The following is a 22,717-nucleotide window of genomic DNA, read 5'->3' on the forward strand; positions in this document are numbered from 1 at the left end:
AGGGTTTTTCAAAGAGGTCAAAGCAGATGACTCTATGCACTGTCACCTCAGTAACAATAGACAAATATACCCCCTCCCTTTTTACTAAACCACGATAGCAGTTTTTAGCGCAGGGAGCTGCGCTGAATGCCCAGCGCTGCTCTCGACGCTCATAGGCTCCCTGTGCTAAAAACCTCTATTGCGGTTTAGTAAAAGGGGACCTTAGTGTAAAATATAGACACATTTTGATCACTAAATTTAAAATAAAATCATTTTTCCTACCTTGTCTGGTTATTTCATGATTCTCTGGTTGCACTTTCTTCTTCTGACTGTGCATCCAATTTTTCTTCCCTTCTTTTAGCCTATATGCTTCCTCTCCTCCAGACCTCATTCCCTCCCCCAAACTTTCCTTCCTCTCTCCCTGCCCTTTCTTTCTCTCTGCCTCCCTTTCTTTTTTTTCTGTTTCTCTTCTTTCCTTCTGTCTCCCTGCCTGCCCTTTTTCTTTCTTTCTCCCTGCCCTCCCCCAAGCCACTGCCACTGCCATCGGGGACCAGGACCCAAACCGCCACCAATAACAGGCCCCAAACCGCCACTAATAACAGGCCCGAAAGCTGACGCCGCCCCAAGCTCTCCCTACTTCAGCCGACCAGTATTCCTCTCCCCGAAGTCAATTCTGCCGTCAGGGAGAGGAAGGCTGATTGGCCCAAGATCGCGATCCACCTATTGGGGGAAATGCTGTCGGGTCCTGCCTTCGCGGAAATAGAAAGTAGGCAGGACCGGCAGCAAGAAGAGCAAATGCTTCACTAATCTGTCTCCCGCCTTAGCCCGTAGTGAACGCTTGCTTCAGGGCTCTCAACATGTGCGTGCCGGCTTCCCTTCCCCCCCCCCGAACATAACTTCCAGTTTTGGAGGGAAGAGAAGGGAAGCCGGCACGAACATGTTGAGAGCCCTGAAGCAAAAATTCGCTACGGGCTAAGGCGGGAGACAGGTTAGTGAAGCATTTGCTCTTCTTGCTGCCGGGTCCTGCCTACTTTCTGTTTCCGCGAAGGCAGGACCTGGCAGCATTTCCCCCAATAGAGCCCCGGAGCATAAGTTAGCTACGGGCTGAAATCTCCAAGCCGGGTTTTTTTGGTTGTTTTTTTTAATGTTCAGCAGCAGCGGAAGCAGCAGATGATAGCCGGGCACTGGTCTAAATTAGCTGGGCGGACCGCCCAGCTAAAAGGCCCTAGGGAGAACAATGCATCAGAAATACATACACCATCAACAATAAATACTCCCACAAGACAAAGCAAGAAATGCAAATCATAAAATGCATAGGCAATCAGCACCTTATTATCATATTCTCCTTTTCATTAATAACATAATCTCAAACCCTATATTTCATCTGGCAAAAAAAGATACCAGCAATTTTTTAAAATTCTGTATATTCTGCTACTATTGAATGTACTCAGGAAGATTATTCCATTCCCTAGGCCCTATACAATGGAATATATAACCCTAGCCACTGTCAGTTTCAACTGCTTCAAAGATGGAATTTGCAGCTCCAATTGTTCTGCAGACTGAAGTGGGCGAGGCGGAACATGTGACAGAATGCTTTCAATGAGATGTTTAGGAGTGCAAGCACATATAAACATTTAGCATTAGCTTGAAGCGAATCCTATCCATCAGCCTCAACCAATACAAACTCACATAGCATTGTCACATGCTCACATCTCCTCAGCCTAAACAAAGTTCTGATCACTGAATTTTGCGCTACCTGAAGAGCACACAGCTCTCCAGGTAGCCCAGGTCTCATCACTGGTGAAAATTCTCTCCAGAATACTTGATCTTCTTCATTTGGACTCAGGATCTCGATCTTCTTCATATGGTCTCAGGACCAGTAAGCTGTTTGGGAACCTATTATGTGCAGACTTTACTGTATCCCAAGTCATCAAGCATTATAGCAAATGTGGATCCATAGCTAACATCCAAATTTGCAGCCAATTGAGACACCATTATCCATCAGTCTTCTCTAATCAAGATACCCACCCTGTCAATGTGCTTTTGTGTGCGCAATGTTGATTGGTGATAGAACAACCTTCATCAGTTACACCTGTTCTTCCCACTTTAAAAAATTTTATCCGCTCATAAACCTTTCATTGATTCAAGGTGCTATGTCCATACTGAATCAATATCCGACAGTGAATTTCCACAGGTTTCACTCCCTCTGCCCATAGAAAGTGCACTACTGTACATTGTTATTTGATGGTGCAATCTTGCAATGGAGCGCCCGTATTTCTGACCTCATGGCTGCCACAAAACTAAAGGCCGAGTGAGTGCGTAGACGAATGATCCAACAGGCAATGTACAAGTACATATATTGCATTTTGCTAGCTCTGTTCCAGTTATCGTGCAATTTAACAATTGTCTTTAATTTTTGATTCGCCTTCGTACAACTTATCCTACAGCCAAGGGGTCAAATGCAGATATTAGATGGGTACAAGATGGGTGGTACAGAGTGGATTGGGATAAACAGACTGGGGGGGAGCTAAACTCGAGGCAAGTTGTTTATACAGTTAAACAAGGTATAAAAGACTGATTTAATTAGTGTGTGTGGCAAGATAGTTTTTGTGCAAAATGAGTATATAGTCAATCACCCTATGTATTAAAGGCTTAAGTGAAGAGCGAGGCTTTCACAAGCTTCCTGAAGTAGAGGTAGTCTGGAGTTAGATGTAGCCCCTCTGGGAGTAAATTCCAGAGCATGGGAGCTACTTCTGAGATAGCTCACTGGTGGGTATCACATTGTATAATTTATTTTGATGAGGGTACAGACAGTAATGTAGGAATATACAGAACACAATCACATACTGTATGCAGACACATACACCTCTGCCAGATTTTTTAAACAGAGAAAGCTAATTATAGAGAAACATACTCTATAAGTTTCAACCTCACCTCTTCTTTCTCTTGCTTTACATGCTTGTGCTCAGCTGCTACATTTTTTTTCTTGTTATAGTTAAATTGTGCATCTTCCTCTGCGTGATGCATTATCTTTTTCTTTTTTTCATATTCTTCAGCAAGCTCCCATGAATTACTTATCTGTTCAAAAAGCCGAGTTCTCTCCTTGGGTTTTTTCATTGCAATTGACTCCACTTCTCCCTAAAAGTTATACAGTATAATTGTAATGTTGAAGAAAACATAGCAAGGCATTAAATTCCAAGTTCAATTATATTAACATACATAACATTACTCACCAGGTAATATTCCTGCTTGAGGGGTGAAAAGAGAAATAAAAGAGAAGAATAATGATCTAGTAGCAGCTTAGCTTTCCCTTCCACCTCACTCCCTTCTAAAGCAGCTATTATGAGTGTAATGCTCGTGTTGGGACATACTGATTGAAGTAATAAAATTTCCTTCAGTGACCACTAGTCAAGAAGCCGCTCAGCACTGAGCAGGAGCACTAAAGTACGCTCCTGCTCATTGCTGCTGAGCGGCAGAAGAAACACAGTCCTGCACAGCCACCACTGACCAAGTTAGCAGCAGGGCAGGAGCATGGAAAGTTCGCTCCTGCCCGCTGCACTTATAGACCATCAGGGATCATCAGAGGGGGGTAGGGAGACAGGGTGCAGAACCTGGGAGGAGGGTGCTGGGTGCAGAATATGACAGGTGAGGAAGGAGAAGCAGGTGAAGGACAGAAGACCTGTATAGGTGTACAAGTGAAGACCTAAGACCTCCATGAAACTGGAGGTGAAGACATACCCCTGTAAATCTTCAGATTAACAGAGACATGGCAATAATAATATTATAGGCCTGAAGGCACTCTGCTACAAACTGTTAGAAGTATTACACCTCTCACATGATTTCTCTCTCTCTGCTAACATAAGCAGTTTCATGTGAAATTCATCTTTCACACAGAAGCTAGCAGGCATCTGCTGACCCATGACAAAACAAGAAGTTTGTTTGTGAGAATGGAGATTACCAGCATCAGAAGGAAATTACCACATCTCTATAACCTAGGTCATATGGACTTACCAGAAAACAATATCAAACATAAGGATATGGAATTGAGAACTGTGCAAATAAGTACAGGAATGGGTTGGGCCTTGCTCGGAAATTGATGATTCTTGATATTAAAAGAACATATGGCAAGGGGAAGTTAGGAAAGCCATTTGGCAATAGATATCACGCTTCAATATTACTCAGAAAAGTATATGTATTGACCAATTAATGAAATGGTAACAAAATGACAATTATGAATATTCAATAGAAATTGAGAATGTAACATGAACTAACGTGGTCTCAGGTTGCTAAGAATGTATAAAAGGCCAGTGCATTATTGGACTAATCAGGACAGACACTAGGTATTCAGAAGGCTGGCTTTCTGTATATTCTCTGTAGACTCCATTTGCTGAAAACTTGTTCTGTAAGCTGACTATTATTGTTTACTAATAAATATATTACTTATTCAGCAAATTGAGTTGTCATTTAAGGTCACTGATTGATGGAGGTTTCACAGTGCCTTCACAAGGGAAGGAGGGAGGGAGAGAAGGAAGGAAGGGGGCTGGGTGAAGAATCTGACAGGAGTTGGGAGGGAAGGGGGCTGAGTGCAGAGCCTGACAGGGAGGGAGGGAAGGGGGGCTGGGTGCAGAGCCTGACAGGGGGAAGAGGGGGGCTTGGAGCAGAGTCTGACAGGGGGGAGGGAATGGGGCTGGGTGCAGTGCCTGACAGGGGAGGGGAGGGAAAGGGGCTGGGTGTAGAGCCTGGCAGGGCCGGGCCCTTGAATATTAAGCCGTCCAACTTATATTCAAGTCAACCATTTTTCCTCCTTTTGGGGGGAAAAATGGGGGTCTCAACTTATATTCGGATCAACTTATATTTGAGAACATAAGAACATAAGCAATGCCTCTGCTGGGTCAGACCTGAGGAACATCGTGCCCAGCAGTCTGCTCATGCGGCGGCCCAACAGGTCCAGGACCTGTGCAGTAATCCTCTATCTATATCCCTCGATCCCCTTTTCCAGCAGGAAATTGTCCAATCCTTTCTTGAACCCCAGCACCGTACTCTGCCCTATTACGCTCTCTGGAAGCGCATTCCAGGTGTTCACCACACATTGGGTAAAGAAGAACTTCCTAGCATTCGTTTTGAATCTGTCCCCTTTCAACTTTTCTGAATGCCCTCTTGTTCTTTTATTATTCGAAAGTTTGAAGAATCTGTCCCTCTCTACTCTCTCTATACCCTTCATGATCTTATAAGTCTCTATCATATCCCCGCTAAGTCTCCTCTTCTTCATGGAAAAGAGACCCAGTTTCTCCAATCTCTCAGCGTATGAAAGGTTTTCCATCCCCTTTATCAGACGCGTCGCTCTCCTCTGAACCCTCTCGAGTAACACCATGTCCTTCTTAAGGTACGGCGACCAATATTGGACGCAGTATTCCAGATGCGGACTGTGGTATGCGAGGTAAGCCTGCTAAGATTGGGCCTAGTACAAAACCCATGCCTAGAGCAGGTAATTCCTATGCTGTTCAAGATAAAGAACATTTTGCCTTCTTGCCTGATATTCCCACTAAATCCAGCAGAGGGAGCCTAGGGGTTGAGCTACAGACTTCCCCTCCCCCTCACCTTCCCAAGGTTGATGACCGAAATGCTTTGCACCTGGGAAGGTTGGGCGGGGCTGTAAGTTCCTTAACCTCAGAGCTGGGCAGTTGGAAAGGCAGAGGGAGAACTGGAGAGCAGGAGAACGATCACAGGAACAGCACTGGCAGTCTAGCTCAGGACTAAGAGCTCTGCAGGACCTTCAAAGCCCAGAATGTATGGAAATTGATGAGGCTGATACTGGTTTGACTCCTGAACTCTCTGAAGTTCCACAAGCCATGGAACTAGAATTTGAACCAGGCCCAGAGGTTCATTCTGTTCAACCTATGGAAGTGTGTGTCTCCAAGGCAAGTTCCAAATCTGCCTAAGGAAAAAGGTATTGCAATTTATTATGCTTTGGGACACTGAACTGTTTTGTTTTTCTTTTTTGAAGCTGTGCTTTGTTCTCCCTTGTTGAGTTGGTGTAGGAAAGCACAGAGTCTTGTGACTGAAAGAACCTAAGCTTAGTGGTTTGCTGAGCTCCTTCCTGTGCTGGAGAAAATAATTCTTTTTGTTTTCTTTTTCCAGCCAGTGTGGTGGGGGATTTAGCCCCACGTTTTGAGGTGGGATAGAGGGCTCAATTGTGTAGCAAAATTACAGCACGTGGAGCACACCACCTGGCCAGCATTTCCATTTGCTGAAGAAGCGCAGTGCTGTGTCACTGATCTTTGGACCAGTTTCTATCAAAAGGAAGAGACTGTTTGTTTTGTTAGTTTTGTTTTTTTGGTAAGAACTTTAAAGCTGAGGCTCATGAATACAGAGTCCTTCTTACTTTAGCTGTGAGTTTGAACTTTAAAGCATATAATATTGAAATTGAGTTTTTGAAGACTGCATTATTTGTTTGGAATCCTGATGAAAAGTTTGTTTTTTTCTTCTTGTTTACTGCTATGCAGCAGAATAAAGTCCATTCCTGATTTTCAAGAAAACTTACCTGACTTTTGGCAAAATCCTTGCTCTAAACCTGGTGTCTTTTTCATTCCTTGTGGAGCCTTCCGCGGCTCACAAGGATACAAATCTTGTTCCCGCAGTCCTGGACACATTGCCCTGAGAGTGCGGGTGACAAAAGTTGGTATAATTCATGGGATTTTGATTTTTCTACCTCCATGAGAGACTGTGAAGGACTAGGCCTGAAGTTAGGACTAAAAGTTTTGTTTATTTGATTCATCTGTTGGAGTTGACAAGTGCACCTGTGCAGCTGTCGAGCAACAGTGATCTGGGGGAGAGTCCGTGACGGTGAAGGTCGTGGAAGGGAGTGGAGAAACCATGCCGGAGTGAGCCCAGCTGTGTTCCTGAGTTCCAAGTCCAGCTATCATTATCCAAAGGCTCAGACTCGTCAGTCTGTCGGCCTCACCAAGGATCTCCAGCAATTGTTTACCCTCTTGGCTTCCGAGCGGCAGAAGCAGACGGAGGATTTGAAAGTCGTGCTACAAGCCAACCAAGACCTCTGGCGAGCGAGTCAGGCGGAGACCGGGAGGCGGCACGAAGAATTGATTCAGTCCATGTCGGACCAGACAAGAACACTAGCCCAGTTATTTCAGGGGACTACGGGTGGACCTATAGCTGGATCTCCGGCAATCATCGGATCTCCGGTAGGACTACAAAGTTTGCATACCATGCAAGTGTGTAAGATGGGCCCCACAGATGCTCCCGATGATTTTTTACTTGCATTTGAAAGGATGGCGGTGGCAGCAGGCTGGCCAGAGCAACAATGGGCTACAAGACTGATACCGTGCCTTGCTGGTGCAGCATTGACGGCTTATCAGACTCTTAGTCCTGAGCTAGCCAGTAACTACAGGGCCATTAAAAACCACATCTTGGATTATCTAGGCTTTACTAGGGAGCACTACCGGCAAGAATTCAGGAGTGCCCAAATGGGGGAAAAGGAAAGGCCCAAAGCACTCTTGCACCGGTTAAGGAAATTAGCTGAAAGGTGGCTACAACCCTGTCTCGGGGATGCCCAGGCTTTACTCGCCGAAGTATTGCACGAGCAATTTCTTGAAGCGGTGCCAAAGAGTTTAAAAGCCTGGATCCAGAGACAGGGTAGTCGTTCTTTAGCCCAAGTAATCGACCTGGCAGAGGCCTATTTAGATTCCATGTACACCACTACCCCGGTGGGAGAGGCCCAAGGGAGTAGGTGGTCAAGTAGGAGACAGGGAAGTCAGTCGAGACCTCTGAATAGATTCCCTGAGAGGGCATCCCAGTCATTGAGACAAGCTCAAGGTCCTAAAACCACCAGTAACAAGAATATAGCTGGTGGGAAGGGAGATACTCAGGGACATGTACAGACTAAGAGTGGGAAAAACATGAATTTATTGAGGACACAATTCCCCGAGGATGATGGCAAAAAGGTGTATCAAGTGCCGGTACAGATTAATGGTCACTCTATTGTGGCTTTCCTGGATAGTGGTGCCTCCCAATCTATGATAAAAGAACAGGTTTGGGACGCTATCTATGATAAGGGAGAGCAGGCCAGTCTAAAGGGCCCTAAAATGTCTATTAGGTGTATTCACGGGGACATCCATGACTATATGACTCACTGGGTGAGAGTCCAATATAGAGCCAAAAAGGAGAAGCTGTTAGTGGCTGTGGTTCCTGGGGCACCTTATGATATGATTTTGGGCCGGGATTGGAAAAGTTGGCCCATAGAGTGGAACCCGGAACAGGCTCTGGTTAATACGCGAGCCCAGAGTGAAAGGAAGGAAACCTCTGAGGAGACCCTAGGTGATACCTTTCCCTTTCAAGGAGAAGTTTTCCAAAGAGGAAAGGAGAAAGGGCCGCGCCCCTCTAAAGCGCAGGGGAAGCGCCAGAAATGGCAAAGGAGACAGGCCCTTGGCCATGCGGCTCAGCATGGGGAAGTTCCCTCGATTCCTGAAAGGGTACTAGAAACTTTTCCCACCTTTCAGGCAGAGCAGAAAGCTGACCCATCTCTGCGGGCTGCATGGCAACAGGTGGGAAGCACTTATAAAGGGCCCTTTAATATGAAAGTGAAAAGAGGTCTATTATACAGGGTTAGTACCATAGGAGGGTTAGATGACCAGGTGGAACAATTGGTAGTGCCACAAGGGTTTAGATCCTTGGTGCTTCAAATGGCACACGACCATCCCTTGGCGGGGCATAAGGGGGTGGAGACTACTGAGACTCAGATCTTACAGAGATTTTTTTGGCCTGGATTGCGTCAGGAGTTAATTCAGTTCTGTGCCTCTTGCCCTATCTGTCAGAAGCTAGCGATACAAAAACCTTGTAAAGCTCCATTGATCCCTATTCCGTGGGTGGAGAAACCCTTAGGTAGGTGGGCCATGGATATTGTCGGGCCATTACAGAAAACACCACGAGGTTACCAATATATACTGGTAGTGATGGATGTTGCTACTAGGTTTCCATGGGCCTTCCCGTTGAGGAAAACCTCAACCCAGAACATTACCAAGGAGTTGGTCAGTCTATTCTGTTCAGTAGGGTTTCCAAGGGAGGTGCTCACAGATCAGGGGAGCAATTTTATTTCCCGTGAAATGGAGGCCTTCTGGCAGAGGTTTGGGATAAGGCATATAAAAACAGCAGCCTACCACTCTCAAGGGAATGGCTTAGTGGAAAGATTCAATCAATCCCTAAAGCTGATGCTCAAGAAGGTAGCACGGCAGGAATTGACTGATTGGGACTTGATGATACCTTGGGCGTTATACGCTAGTCGGGAGAAAGTCCAAGTATCGTTAGGTATTAGCCCCAATGAGATGTTATTTGGGAGGAAGCCCAGGGGTTTATTAGATATTTTGAAAGATAAATGGGACCCCCCGCCTGAGTGTCGGACTAATATAATATCTTACCTGGGTGGACTCAAGCAAAGATTTCAGAAATTGGTAGAAAAGGGTAAAACTCAGATGGAGAAAAGCCAAAGGAAACAGAAAACATATTATGACAAAAAAACCCAGGACAGACAGTTGCAAGTAGGTGAACAGGCCCTGGTCTTAATTCCCACTGACCCCCATAAGTTCCTTGCTCAGTGGAAGGGGCCAGTTACTATTATACAGCAAGTGAATGAGGTAGATTATAAGGTTAATGATGCTAAAGGGAGGGAACAAATTTATCATGTGAACCTCCTTAAACCTTGGAGAGAGCGTCAAACCTTAGCCCTCATTGCTAAACGCTGTGAAGAAGATGAATGCGGTCCGCAGGTTAGGGAGTTTAATTTCCCTGAGCAGATTAATATGGGGGAGGAACTTACTCTTTCACAGAAGAAAGGAGTGGAAGGTTTATTAGGAGAATTTGGGGATGTGTTCTCTCCCATACCGGGGAATACAACGCTAGTAAGCCATGATATCCAGACTCGGCCAGGACAGGTAGTAAGGGTTAAACCATACTGGATGTCGGAAGAGAAGAAGGGGCTGGTGCAGGAATTGATAGAAGAAATGTTAGCACTGGGGGTTATTGAACCTTCCCGGAGTCCGTGGGCAAGCCCTATTGTAATCGTGCCCAAGGCAGATGGGTCTCCCAGGTTCTGCATTGACTTCCGTCAGTTAAATGCTATCTCCCAGTTTGATGCCTTCCCTATGCCCAGAGTGGAGGAATTGTTAGATAAGTTGGGGCAGGCACAGTACCTTACTACCTTGGATCTCACTAAAGGCTATTGGCAGATCCCTCTTACAACCACTGCTAAACCTAAGACTGCCTTTGGGTCCCCCTTAGGCTTGTTCCAATTTACTAGAATGCCATTCGGCTTGCATGGAGCGGCTGCTTAATGGATCAAGTCCTAAGGGGGCATCAGGAGTATGCATCCGCCTACTTGGATGATATTGTCATCCACTCTCAAACCTGGGATCAGCACATAGAGCAAGTGCGAGCGGTATTACAAGCCTTAAGGGAGGCAGGTCTTACTATCAACCCCAAAAAGTGTTGTGTGGGGAAAAAGGAAGTCAAGTATCTAGGATACTTGGTAGGGAGGGGTTTGATAAAGCCCTTAGTGGATAAAATCCAATGTGTTAGGGAGTACCCAGAACCGGAGTCCAAGAAACAGTTGCGGGGATTCTTGGGGCTGGTAGGGTACTATCGTAGGTTTATTCCTCATTTTGCTACCCGCGCTGCCTCTTTAACTGAAATGCTTAAAAAAAATAGGCCAGACAAGTTGCGGTGGGACCTGGAGAGTAGAAAGGCTCTGGACGACCTCAAGACTTGTCTGTGCTCTGAACCAGTGTTGGCATCAGTAAATTTCCAACGTCCCTTTGTGCTACAAACGGATGCTTCACAAACTGGTTTAGGTGCAGTTCTGAGTCAAGAGGTAGAAGGCTTAGAACATCCTGTTCTGTACCTTAGCCGAAAATTGCATGATAATGAAAAACATTATGCCACGGTTGAGCTGGAATGTTTAGCGGCCAAGTGGGCCATGCAGAGCCTAGACCATTACCTGGAAGGCCGAGAGTTTACGTTGGTCACGGACCACGCGGCATTGAGTTGGCTTAATTCTATGAGAAACAATAATGCCCGACTTACCAGGTGGTACCTGGCTTTGCAAACTTTAATGATATAACACCATACATAGGCCTGGCCATTTACACATTAATGCTGATGCTTTATCCCAGGTGGGAGAGACCTGGATAAGCATAGGCCCACCCCTAGCAGTCGTTTAAGGGGGGGGGTATGTGGTATGCGAGGTAAGCCTGCTAAGATTGGGCCTAGTACAAAACCCATGCCTAGAGCAGGTAATTCCTATGCTGTTCAAGATAAAGAACATTTTGCCTTCTTGCCTGATATTCCCACTAAATCCAGCAGAGGGAGCCTAGGGGTTGAGCTATAGACTTCCCCTCCCCCTCACCTTCCCAAGGTTGATGACCGGAAATGCTTTGCACCTGGGAAGGTTGGGCGGGGCTGTAAGTTCCTTAACCTCAGAGCTGGGCAGTTGGAAAGGCAGAGGGAGAACTGGAGAGCAGGAGAACGGTCACAGGAACAGCACTGGCAGTCTAGCTCAGGACTAAGAGCTCTGCAGGACCTTCATAGCCCAGAATGTATGGAAATTGATGAGGCTGATACTGGTTTGACTCCTGAACTCTCTGAAGTTCCACAAGCCATGGAACTAGAATTTGAACCAGGCCCAGAGGTTCATTCTGTTCAACCTATGGAAGTGTGTGTCTCCAAGGCAAGTTCCAAATCTGCCTAAGGAAAAAGGTATTGCAATTTATTATGCTTTGGGACACTGAACTGTTTTGTTTTTCTTTTTTGAAGCTGTGCTTTGTTCTCCCTTGTTGAGTTGGTGCAGGGAAGCACAGAGTCTTGTGACTGAAAGAACCTAAGCTTGCTGAAACAAGGCTGCCCTGTGAACTTCTAAAAGCTAAGTTACTCAGCATTTCATATTCTGCTCTTTTCACTGGTTTTCAGCATTATATCTGCTTAATTTCTCTTCTCCCTGTTTCTTACTAAAAAAAAAATATAAAAAAGCACAAAAAAATAAATCCTTCTCTTTCCTCTGTTAAATCTTATTTCCTCTTCCTGCATTTTTGTTTAAAATACTGTGTTTTAGGTGGTATAGAGCCTATATTTCTGGTGCCTGTGGCTCAGGGTGACTAAAGTAGGGAAAATCCTGTTATAAATCCTGTGTTTTAGGGTAGCACTGATAGAACCTGCATTTTTGTTTAAAATACTGTGTTTTAGGTGGTATAGAGCCTATATTTCTGGTCACTTCACAACCAATCAAGATGACCTTTATTCTATGCAATCACTGTGGTGCTTTAATTCCAAGACATACTATTTGGAGGCTTAAGGCTTGCCCCATCTGTCTTCAACTTGCCAGTATTAAGGAGGAGCTCTGCAAACTTAAACAGGAATTGAATACAATTAAAGCAGCTTCCATCACTCCACAAAATCATACCAACTTACCACCTCTACCTCAAAGAATAAAACAGCCCAGGAATAAATGGGTCACAGTAGGCTCAGGAAGACTGCGACATATAACACAGAAACATCCACCTTCACTAATATTACCTCTACAGAATTCCTTCGCTCCACTAGTGCACTGCGATACTCAGGAAAACAGAAGGGAGGTGGGACTTGAACCAATGAAGGAAACTCAAGAGAACAAGAGCACCCTAAGTACAAATAAAAAAGCCAAAAAACAGAAAACTATTACTGTTGGGGGATTCCATCATCAGAGGCATTAACCTTGGAACACAGGGCGAGGAGACCAAAATAGTGAAATGTCTTCCAGGATCCTCAGCTACCAGGAGTTCCAGGCAAATACTGACTATAATTAAGGAAGAAACTAAGGATTTTAACACTGATGTTGTTATCCATCTGGGAACAAATGACCTGGCCAACAACTCCACACTTGCAGCACAGAAAGCTTTTCGGGAGCTTGGTGAGGGCGTGAAACCTTTTGTAAAGACTTTAGCTTTTTCTGAAATACTGCCTGCATATGGAAAAGGAGAGCAAAGAGTGAAAAACACAGAGGACTTTAATAGATGGCTCAGAGCCTGGTGTCATCAAGAAGGCTTCAGGTACATAGGAGGATGGGGAAATATATGGAAGGACAAGAAGCTATATTGCACTGATGGGCTACATATTACTACAGCAGGAAAAAGAAACCTTGCAGAGAAATTTAGACAATATTTTTCTAGGCATTTAAACTAGAAGGTGGGGGTGGTGTATGTACGAAGGACAATTATAGAGACCACCCCCGGCAAAAGAAAAGATGTGATAGTAGTAAAGGCTGCAACATAAGCAATATCAGCAACTCATTTCTTAGTATTGCAACGGAAAGTGAAACGACACAAAAATCCATACGAAAAAGGAGATTATCGCTGAAAAATAGCTGGAAAGCGATGACCACAAATGCTCGCAGTCTAAGCAACAAAGTTCATGATCTGCAAGCCCTGATATTAGAGGCAGATCTAGATATTGTTGCTATCACAGAGACATGGTTCAGTGAATCACATGGATGGGATGCAAACATACCGGGATATAATCTTTTAGGAAGGACAGAGATGGTCATAAAAGTGGAGGAGTAGCTCTCTATGTAAAGATCAATATCCAAGCGACCGAAATGCAAGGGACCTGGGGAGAGGAAGAAGCGATATGGATTGCTCTGAAAAGAGAAGATGGAACTTCTATCTACGTGGGTGTAGTCTACAGACCTCCGACTCAATCGCAGCAAATTGATAAGGATCTGATTGTGGATATCCAAAAGTTTGGAAGGAAAGAGGAGGTTCTGCTGTTGGGAGATTTCAACCTGCCGGATGCGGACTGGAATGTTCCGTCTGCGGAATCGGAAAGAAGTAGGGAGATTGTGGATGCCTTTCAAGAGGCTCTGCTCAGACAAATGGTGACGGAACCCACAAGGGAAAAAGCGATATTGGATCTGGTCCTCACAAATGGAGAGAGTATCTCTAATGTTCGAGTGGGTGCTCACCTGGGTAGTAGCGATCATCAAACGGTTTGGTTTGATATAACGGCTAAAGTGGAGAGCGGCCGCACGATACTTAAAGTCCTAGATTTCAAACGTACGGACTTTAATGCAATAGGAAAGTACCTGAAGAAAGAGCTGTTAGGATGGGAGGACATAAGAGAAGTGGAAAGACAGTGGTCTAAGCTGAAAGGAGCGATAAAAATGGCTACGGACCTTTATGTGAAGAAAATCAATAAAAACAAGAGAAAAAGGAAGCTGATATGGTTCTCCAACCTAGTGGCTGAGAAAATAAAGGCGAAAGAGTTGGCGTTCATGAAATATAAAAAAACCCAAGAAGAGGAGAGCAGAAAGGACTACAGGGTGAAACTGAAAGAAGCCAAGAGAGAGATACGTTTGGCGAAGGCACAGGCGGAAGAACAAATGGCTAAAAATGTAAAACAGGGAGATAAAAATTTTTTCAGATATATTAGTGAAAGGAGGAAGATAAAAAATGGAATTGCTAGGCTGAAAGATGCTGGGAACAAATATGTGGAGAGTGATGAGGAGAAAGCAAATGTGCTAAACAAATACTTCTGTTCTGTGTTCACAGAAGAAAATCCTGGAGAAGGACCGAGATTGTCTGGCAAAGTTACACGAGAAAATGGAGTGGATTCTGCGCCATTCACGGAGGAGGGTGTTTATGAGCAACTTGAAAAACTGAAGGTGGACAAAGCGATGGGACCAGACGGGATCCATCCCAGGATACTAAGGGAGCTCAGAGAGGTTCTGGCGAGTCCTATTAAAGACTTGTTCAACAAATCTCTGGACACGGGAGTGATTCCTGGGGATTGGAGGAGAGCGGATGTGGTCCCTATTCATAAAAGTGGTCACAGGGATGAAGCAGGAAACTACAGGCCGGTGAGCCTCACTTCAGTTGTTGGAAAAATAATGGAAGTAATGTAATTTATTTCTTATATACCGCTACATCCGTTAGGTTCTAAGCGGTTTACAGAAAATATACATTAAAGATTAGAAATAAGAAAGGTACTTGAAAAATTCCCTTACTGTCCCGAAGGCTCACAATCTAACTAAAGTACCTGGAGGGTAATAGAGAAGTGAAAAGTAGAGTTAGAGGAAAAATAAAAATAAAATAAACATTTTAACAAGACAGCATTGATCTAAATACTTTGGAAGGTAGAAGAGAGGAGAGAAAGGAATAGAAGCAGAAGGGGGAGCCGTTGAACAGTAGAATTCTGGAGAAATTTAAATGATAGAAATAGAACAAAACAAAGACAAAAGGCAAAACAATAGATAAGATTAAAGATAAATCATAGGCTGGAAAGAAAAATAAAATAAAACTTTGTCTTCAATCCACGGTTTCAGCGTCAGTGATGATGTGGAGCAAGTAAGTTTAGGAGGAGCGATTGACGTTTCCAGAAAGGGCTTCTTCAGGGAAGAGACTTGGCCGACAGTCCCAGGATGCCTATGTCTCCTCCCCTGCGATGTTCTCCCATCCATGCATTCCCTCCCAGACACACTGCCCGTGCCCCAGTCGCTCCAAGGAGGCTGCCCCAGATGAGGCCCACGGTGAATGCAGGATTCTCTCCTCTGCGGGAAAGCCGCCCGGAGCCGACAGTCGATCTTCTTAGCGGATTGCATGGGGGGAAGAGTTCACACTCTTGGTAGGATCGGGTCTGTGTGCTCTCGGTGGTTGTGGCTGGTCTCGTTGCTGCTTAGGTGTAAAAGCAGTTGATCTCCACTGCTGCTGATATTTAAAAGCAGGCAGATTGATCTCTCCAACAAATTGTATGGTGAAGAGCATACACGTCTGGCTGGATTGGGACAAAAGCTCTCGATAGTGGCGGCTGGTCTTGGTGCTGCTTAGGTGTAAAAGCAGTTGATCTCCTACTTCTGATAATATTTAAAAGCAAGCATATTGATTTTTCCAACGGAATGCTGGGGGAAGAGCTTACTTGTCTGGCTGGATCAGGGCAAAGGGCTCTCGGTAGTGGTGGCTGGTCCTGTTGCTGCTTAGGTGTAAAAAACAGTTGATCTTCCTAGTGGACTGCAGGGGGAGGTGGAGCTCACACTCTTGGCTGGATCGGGTCTGTGTGCTCTTGGTAGTTGCGGATAGTTCCGCTGCTGCTGAGGTGTAAAAGCAGTTGATTTCCCACTGTTGCTGATATTTAAAAGCAGGTAGATTGATCTCTCCAATGGACTGCAGAGGGAGGAGCTCACATGCCTGGCTGGATCGGAGCAAAGGGCTCTTGGTAGTGGTGGCTGGTCCTGCTGCTGCTGAGGTGTAAAAGCAGTTGATTTTCCTAGCGAACTGCAGGGAGGGTGGAGCTCATATTTTTGCAGGACCGGGACTGTGGGTTTTTGGTGGGTTGGTCCCGTTGCTGCTTAGGTGTAAAAGCAATTGATCTCCCACTGCTGCTGATATTTAAAAGCAGGCAGATTGTCCAGGGAGAGGAGCTCTGCACTCAAACTGCCATCCTCCCCGCCTCCAAGTTCCGGAAGTGTTGCTGAAAGAAAGGATAGTGTATTTCCTTGAATCTAATGGGTTACAGGATCCGAGGCAACATGGCTTTAGAAAAGGTAAATCGTGCCAAACGAACCTGATTGAATTTTTTGATTGGGTGACCAGAGAGCTGGATCGAGGATATATGCTAGATGTAATTTACTTGGATTTCAGCAAAGCCTTTGATACAGTTCCTCATAAGAGGCTGTTGAACAAACTTGAAGGGCTGAAGTTAGGACCCAAAGTGGTGAACTGGGTCAGAAACTGGCTGTCGGACAGACGCCAGAGGGTGGTGGTTAATGGAAGTCGCTCGAAGGAAGGAAAGGTGACTAGTGGAGTCCCTCAGGGTTCGGTGCTGGGGCCAATCCTGTTCAATATGTATGTAAGTGACATTGCTGAAGGGTTAGAAGGAAAAGTGTGCCTTTTTGCAGATGATACCAAGATTTGTAACAGAGTAGACACCGAAGAGGGAGTGGAAAATATGAAAAAGGAACTGCAAAAGTTAGAGGAATGGTCTAATGCCTGGCAACTAAAATTCAATGCAAAGAAATGCAGAGTAATGCATTTGGGGATTAATAATAGGAAGGAACCGTATATGCTGGGAGGAGAGAAGCTGATATGCACGGACGGGGAGAGGGACCTTGGGGTGATAGTGTCCGAAGATCTAAAGGCGAAAAAACAGTGTGACAAGGCAGTGGCTGCTGCCAGAAGGATTCTGGGCTGTATAAAGAGAGGCGTAGTCAGTAGAAGGAAGAAGGTGTTGATGCCCCTGAAAAGGTCATTGGTGAGGCCCCACTTGGAGTTTTGTGTTCAGTTTTGGAGACCGTATCTGGCGAAAGACGTAAGAAGACTTGAGGCGGTCCAGAGGAGGGCGACGAAAATGATAGGAGGCTTGCGCCAGAAGACGTATGAGGAGAGACTGGAAGCCCTGAATATGTATACCCTAGAGCGGGGGTTGGCAACCTGCGGCTCCAGAGCCGCATGCGGCTCTTTTCCACCTTTGCTGCGGCTCCGGTAGTGTGTCACGCAGGCATGCAGGTTACAAGTCCGGCGTCGCGGCGGGAAATAGCCATGCTGAGCAGTGAGCTCAGCACGTACACAGATGAAAGCCTTGCTTGCTGATTGGTCCGGCGGCTGTGCCGCCGGACCAATCAGCAAGCAAGGCTTTCATCTGTGTAGTGCTGAGCTCACTGCTCAGCATGGCTATTTCCCGCCGCGACGCTGGACTTGTAAGGTGCCTGAAAAAGAAATCATCCTGGCCGGGGTCGGTGTCATGCTCCGGAGCTTCTACAGCCTTCCTATCTCCCTCTCCCTTCTACCTGCTTCCGGCCACATCCCCTGCTCCGCGGCTCTCTTCGGCAACTCAGCAGCAGCGATCGACACAAGCTTCTGACGTCGGGGCCTACCCTCTGCGAGTCCCGCTTGTTTCAACTTCCTTTTTCTACAAAGGCGGGACTCGTAGAGGGAAGGCCTCGATGTCGGCAGCTTGTCTTGATCACTGCTGCTGACAAGTTGCTGAAGAGAGCCGCGGAGCAGGTGCAGGTGCAGGTAGAAGGGAGAGGGCCAGATGCAGGCAGGTAGGTTGCCAGGTGCAGGTAGAAGGGAGAGGGCCAGATGCAGGACTCGTGGGTGAGGGAGGAGAAGAGAGAGAGAAAGAGAGAGGGGAGGGAAACAAAAGGAAATATTTCATACTGGGCTGGGCCGGAGTGGAGGGAGGGTGGAAAGATTCTAGCTACAGGGTGCAGTAACAAAGGAAAAGGGGGGAAAGCTGAAAATGGAGATAGTGACACAAAGAAGAGAAAGAGTAAGCAGGACCTACTGAATAAGGATAGAGATACAGAGGGGACATGAAGAGGAGGTGAAATAGAGACATAGTCGTAAAGATAAGGACAGAGACAAATGAAGATTCTGAAAAAGTGGTGAGATAGGGATATAGGTGAGATGGACACAAAGAAGGGTGATGCTGGAAAATAGGTGGAATGGTAATTCTGACAGACACAGAAGGGAAATGCTGGATCAAGGAGAGATGGGGCTCAGGCTGGATGGAATGAGGAGAAATGCCTTGTTGGCCCGGAACTTCCTCTCCTACGTCAGAATTGACGTCAGGGAGCGGAATGCTGGTCAGCGCAACACTTCTGCAGGGAAAGCTTGGGACGGCGGTGGCTTGGGAGCTGTTCCCCGATTGCGGTGGCAGCAAACCGAGTGGCTTGGGGGACGGCACGGAGACAGAAAGAAGGGGGAACAGGGAGACAGAAAGAAAAAGTTGGGGGAGAGAATGAGGTCTGGAGGAGAGGAAACATACAGGAGGCTGAAAGAAAGGAAGAAAGATTGGATGCACAGTCAGAAGAAGAAAGTGCAACCAGAGACTCATGAAATCACCAAATAGCAAAGGTAGGAAAAATGATTTTATTTTCAATTTAGTGATCCTGTATATAGCATTAAGATAAGAAACAATATATGCAGTGTTAGATTTGTTTTATAATGGTTTTGCGGCTCCAAGTTTTTTTTTCTTTTCGAAAACGGGTCCAAGTGGCTCTTTATGTCTTAAAGGTTGCAGACCCCTGCCCTAGAGGAAAGGAGAGACAGGGGAGATACTTCAAATACTTAAAGGGTATTAACGTAGAACAAAATCTTTTCCAGAGAAAGGAAAATGGTAAAACCAGAGGACATAATTTGAGGTTGAGGGGTGGTAGATTCAGGGGCAATGTTAGGAAATTCTACTTTACGGAGAGGGTGGTGGATGCCTGGAATGCGCTCCCGAGAGAGGTGGTGGAGAGTAAAACTGTGACTGAGTTCAAAGAAGCATGGGATGAACACAGAAGATTTAGAATCAGAAAATAATATTAAAGATTGAACTAGGCCAGTTACTGGGCAGACTTGTACGGTCTGTGTCTGTGCATGGCCGTTTGGAGGAGGATGGGCAGGGGAGGACTTCAATGGCTGGGAGGGTGTAGATGGGCTGGAGTAAGTCTTAACAGAGATTTTGGCAGTTGGAACCCAAGCACAGTACCGGGTAAAGCTTTGGATTCTCGCCCAGAAATAGCTAAGAAGAAAAAAAAAATAATAATAATTTAAATTGAATCAGGTTGGGCAGACTGGATGGACCATTCGGGTCTTTATCTGCCGTCATCTACTATGTTACTATGTTAGTGGTTTGCTGAGCTCCTTCCTGTGCTGGAGAAAATAATTCTTTTTGTTTTCTTTTTCCAGCCAGTGTGGTGGGGGATTTAGCCCCACGTTTTGAGGTGGGATAGAGGGCTCAATTGTGTAGCGAAATTACAGCACGTGGAGCACACCACCTGGCCAGCATTTCCATTTGCTGAAGAAGCGCAGTGCTGTGTCACTGATCTTTGGACCAGTTTCTATCAAAAGGAAGAGACTGTTTGTTTTGTTAGTTTTGTTTTTTGGTAAGAACTTTAAAGCTGAGGCTCATGAATACAGAGTCCTTCTTACTTTAGCTGTGAGTTTGAACTTTAAAGCATATAATATTGAAATTGAGTTTTTGAAGACTGCATTATTTGTTTGGAATCCTGATGAAAAGTTTGTTTTTTTCTTCTTGTTTACTGCTATGCAGCAGAATAAAGTCCATTCCTGATTTTCAAGAAAACTTACCTGACTTTTGGCAAAATCCTTGCTCTAAACCTGGTGTCTTTTTCATTCCTTGTGGAGCTTTCCGCGGCTCACAAGGATACAAATCTTGTTCCCGCAGTCCTGGACACATTGCCCTGAGAGTGCGGGTGACAGGACGCACTATCACCCGATACAATGGCAGGATAACTTCTTTCGTTCTGGTTGTAATACCCTTCTTGATTATGCCTAGCATTCTGTTTACCTTCTTAGCGGCCACTGCGCACTGTGCCGTCGGCTTCATTGTCATGTCCACCATTACCCCCAAGTCACTTTCTTGGGTACTCTCATTTAATAACATCCCTCCCATCATATAGTTGTACCTCGGGTTTCTGTTTCCCACATGTAATACTTTACATTTCTCAACGTTGAACTTCATCTGCCATCTCGTCGCCCATTCCCCTAGTTTGTTCAAGTCCCTTTGCAATTCTTCGCAGTCCTCTTTAGTCTGAGCTCCACTAAATAGTTTGGTGTCGTCTGGAAATTTTATTATCTCACACTTAATCCCTGTTTCTAGATCATTTATGAATATATTAAATAGCAGCGGCCCAAGCACCGAGCCCTGCGGGACCCCACTTGTGACCCTCCTCCAGTCCAAGTAGTGGCCCTTCACTCCTACCCTCTGTTTCCTACCCACCAACCTGTTTCTGATCCATCTATGTACGTCTCCTTCTACCCCATGGTTCTTCAGTTTCCGGAGTAGGCGTTCATGGGGCACCTTGTCAAAGGCTTTTTGGAAATCTAGATATATGATGTCTATGGGTCTCCTTTATCCATCCGTTTAATTCCTTTCCCCCTAGCGTGACCCATCTGCACGACCTCTTTCTTCGGCTTTCAACTCCTGACTCCCAAACTCTCCCACACACCTACCTCCTCCTTGGTGTTTGTTTTTTTTAATCTTCTGGCAGCATTGACAAGATCAGCGTCTTACTGTCAGCCTGCCCCGGAAGTCTTCTTTCAGAAATGATTTCGTTTCTGCATAGGAGGACTGCTGCTGAAAAAAGACTTCTGGAGCAGGTTGACAGCAAGATGATGATTTTGTCAACGCTACCCGAAGACTTAAAAAAACAAACACCGGGGAGGAGGTAGAGATGTGGGAGAGTTGGAGAGTCAAGATTCGAAAGCCGTGCGGCAGGGTCCCGCTAGGGGGAAGGAAGGAAAAGCATGGTTACTTACCATAACAGGTGTTATCAAGGGACAGCAAGCAGCTATTTTCACATGTGGGTGACGTCATCCACGGAGCCCAGATGCGGGCAGACTTACTTGAAGAAACTCAGAAGTTTTGAGTCTGCCACACCACGCATGCGTGAGTGCCTTCCCGCCCAGCACAGGGCGCAGAGAAGCCAACCCGGGGAGGTAGGTGGGTTGTGAGAATAGCTGCCTGCTGTCCCTGGATAATACCTGTTATAGTAGGTAACTGTGATTTATCCCAGGACAAGCAGGCAGCCTATTCTCACTTGGGTGACCTCTAAGCCAACTAGAATGGAATGGTGGGAGTGTTGGCAATTCAGGAGAATAAATTTTGTAATACTGCCAGGCCAAAATTGCCATCCCATCTGGAGAAAAAATCCAGACAATAATGAGAAGTGAAAATATGAACCGAGGACCAGGTGGCAACTTTGCAAATTTCCTCAATAGGAGTGATCTGAGGAAAGCCACTGAAGCCGCCATGGATCTGACTTTGTGGGCTGTGACTCAACTCTGTAGATGCAGTCCAGCCTGAGCATAGCAGAAAAAAATACAAGCAGCCACCCTGTTGGAGATGGTTCGCTTAGAAATCGGATGTCCCAACTTGTTTGGATTGAAGGAGACAAAAAGTTGAGGAGCAGATCTGTATGATTTGGTGCATTCTAAGTAGAAGGCCAAAGCACGCTTACAGTCCAGGGTATGAAGAGCTGATTCTCCAGGATGAGAATGAGGCCTTGGAAAAAAATACTGGAAGTACAATGGATTGGATGAGATGAAATTCAGAAACCGCTTTAGGTAAGAATTTAGGATGAGTACGAAGAACCACCTTGTCATGATGGAAAACTGTGAAAGGTGGATCAGCAACTAAAGCTTGCAGCTCACTGACTCTTCGAGCAGATGTGAGGGCAATGAAAAACACCACTTTCCAAGTGAGATATTTCAGATGAGCCGTATCCATTGGTTCAAAAGGAAGATTCATCAATTGAGCAAAAACAGCATTGAGATCCCAAACAACTGGAGGTGGTTTGCGAGGAGGTTTGACATTGAAAAGTCCTTTCATAAATCTGGAAACCACAGGATGAGCAGAAAAGTGTTCGATAGGCTGATGGAAAGCAGCAATTGCACTAAGATGGACTCAAATGGAGTAGACTTCAGGCCAGAGGTAGATAAGTGCCGAAGATAATCCAAGACGGAAGACAAGGAGGTATCTCGAGGCTCCTTGTTATGAGAGATGCACCACGTACAAAATCTAGTCCATTTTTGGTGGCAGCATTGTCTAGTGGCAGGCTTTCTGGAAGCCTCTAAAATCTCCCGAACAGGTTGAGAAAACTGAAGAGGAGTTATGTTGAGAGGTACCAAGCTGTCAGGTGTAGAGACTGCAGGTTGGGATGAAGAAGAGATCCTTGACTCTGTGTAAGCAGAGATGGAAA

The 22,717-nt window shown here is 45.6% G+C and overlaps 1 protein-coding gene across 3 annotated transcripts in view; it reads right to left on the reverse strand.

Annotated features, from left to right (window-relative positions):
- The window catches only part of SMC1B (structural maintenance of chromosomes 1B), an 896,774-nt gene that overhangs the window by 778,979 nt on the left and 95,078 nt on the right, over positions 1 to 22,717 (reverse strand). For all 3 annotated transcript variants that reach the window (XM_033952101.1, XM_033952100.1, XM_033952102.1), the window contains exon 4: positions 2,914 to 3,117. In XM_033952101.1, the coding sequence (XP_033807992.1) occupies positions 2,914 to 3,117 (204 nt within the window). The remainder of the gene's footprint in view (positions 1 to 2,913; positions 3,118 to 22,717) is intronic.

Source organism: Geotrypetes seraphini, chromosome 7 (genome assembly GCF_902459505.1).
Source record: "Geotrypetes seraphini chromosome 7, aGeoSer1.1, whole genome shotgun sequence".
NCBI lineage: Eukaryota > Metazoa > Chordata > Amphibia > Gymnophiona > Dermophiidae > Geotrypetes > Geotrypetes seraphini.